Below are 1,911 nucleotides of genomic sequence, written 5' to 3'. Positions count from 1 at the left end.
GGGCTTTAAAGCCCCTCCAGTGCCACCCCTGCCATGGGCAGGGACACCTCCCACTGTCCCAGGCTGCTCCCAGCCCCATCCAGCCTGGCCTGGGACACTGCCAGGGATCCAGGGGCAGCCATGGAATAACGTGCCAGGGCCTCTCCACTCTCAATCCCTCTGCCAAAGTGCTGTTCCCGGGTCTCCCATGGGAAAACCAGTGCCAGGCTCACAGCACTGGGCGTGTGTTTGCCCCTTGCCCTGATGGCACCTCCAAACTCCCCTGTCACCCACCCCAGTGATGACCCCAACATTGCCACGGCCAGGAACGATCCCTTTTATGTCATCTCACCCCTCAGGGACCACAAATCCCAACTCCATCGTGGCCTGACCCTCCCAGGGCACCCCCAGCACCTCTCACACCACAGGGTGCACCTTCGCTGCCACAGGACGTGACCACAGCCCTCGCCGTGGCCCCGGGGCGGTGCCACCAGCTGTGACCCAGCTGTGGGTCACACATCCAGGGCAGGACAGAGCCCGTGGCCACAAACCACGCGATTTCCTCCAGCTGAGCCAAGCCCCAGCCAGCTCCCCCATCCCCAGCCCACACTCACTTCATGTTCTCCACGGAGCGGCCCCGGAAGGCGGCGAAGGGGGACAGCAGGGTGGCCGTGGCCACGATCCAGCAGTTGAAAAAGGCCACCTTGAGGAGGTGCGGGAAGGGGGGGCTGCGCCTGTAGAGCAGCAGCGCTGCCAGGGGCAGGAGCAGCAGCCCGTGGAGCAGCAGCACGTCCATGGTGCCGCCCGGAGCTCAGCCACGGCCCGGGAGGGGATCGGGCGAGTGCCCGCGGCTGCCAGGAGCGTGGCAGGGGAATCAGGGGCATCCTGCGTGGGCGGCTGGGGCTGGCCCAGGGGAAGGCTCAGCGTGGATCTCCTCCCGGGGATGGAGCGGCTCAGGTGGAAGCAGGACACCCCCCCAAGGGCGGAGAGTGGCCCTGAGTCACACCGGGACCCTGAGTCACCCGAGGTGCCACCGCCGGGCTGTTGGGAGCCATGGCAGTGACTCCAGATTGACGAGATCAGATTTGCTGCTCACAAGTGCCCTTGTCCTGGGAACCTCTCCTGGCCACGGGGATGCCAGCCCTGGGAAAGGGAGTGCCAGCTGCTGGGGCCAGCAGGAGCTGCTCCTGCTCCGTGGCCATCACCCCAGCCAGGCTGGCCACAGCCGCCCAAACCTCCCCCTGCACAGCACCGCATTCTTGGCAGGCATCTCCCACCCGGAGTGGCAGCGGGAGAGCAGCACCAGCGCTCCCAGCCCTGCTCAGCCCGGGCAGCAGGAGCCCCTCTGCCCTCCCCTCCCAGGGCCCAGCTGCTGTCCCCAAGGTCCCCACAGCGCCTGGGGGCCGAGCTGTGCCAGCCCCCGCTGCTAGCCCTTGGCCCAGTTGGCAGCCAGGGGCTGTGTGCAGGAGGTGTTTTCGCAGTGCAATTAGCACAGGCTGTAATTAACCTCTCCTCCTGCTCCGGTGCCTCGCACTGCACACACAGGATCCAGGCCAGCCCCCTGAAATCTCCGGCCTTGCTTTTGGACACCAAGTTCTCGTCCCAGCAGGGACACCGGGCTGGTGCCAGCCCCCAGCAGCCTCTCCCAGCCCCGCTGGTCCATGGCCCAAATCAGGGAATCACAGAATTCCAGGATGGTTTGGGTGGGAAGGACCTCAGAGCCCCTCCAGTGCCAGCCCTGCCCTGGCAGGGACACCACCCACTGTCCCAGGCTGCTCCCAGCCCCAATGTCCAGCCTGGCCTGGGCACTGCCAGGGCTGGGGAAGGAGGGACATCCCTGTGCTGCTGCCCGGAGCCATCGGGTCAGTCCTGACCCCAGTCAGGAGCTGGGAGCAGTGAGATCCCCTCGTGCCTCCCCAAAACAGCCCCAGT

General features: G+C 66.6%; 1 protein-coding gene across 1 annotated transcript in view; it reads right to left on the bottom strand.

Moving 5' to 3' along the window:
• LOC103616991 (1-acyl-sn-glycerol-3-phosphate acyltransferase alpha-like) overlaps nucleotides 1-1,702 on the bottom strand; it is an 8,043-nt gene extending 6,341 nt beyond the window's left edge. Inside the window, exon 1 of the mRNA XM_017736298.1 lies at nucleotides 594-1,702. Coding sequence (XP_017591787.1) covers nucleotides 594-775 — 182 coding nt within the window. The 5' untranslated portion in view covers nucleotides 776-1,702. The remainder of the gene's footprint in view (nucleotides 1-593) is intronic.
• Between the last annotated feature and the right edge of the window lie 209 nt (nucleotides 1,703-1,911).

The sequence above is a fragment of the Corvus brachyrhynchos genome, unplaced genomic scaffold (assembly GCF_000691975.1).
Source record: "Corvus brachyrhynchos isolate BGI_N302 unplaced genomic scaffold, ASM69197v1 scaffold96, whole genome shotgun sequence".
Taxonomy (NCBI): domain Eukaryota; kingdom Metazoa; phylum Chordata; class Aves; order Passeriformes; family Corvidae; genus Corvus; species Corvus brachyrhynchos.
Note: the sequence above shows the minus strand (reverse complement) of the source record. Positions and strands in the feature narration are given on the sequence as shown.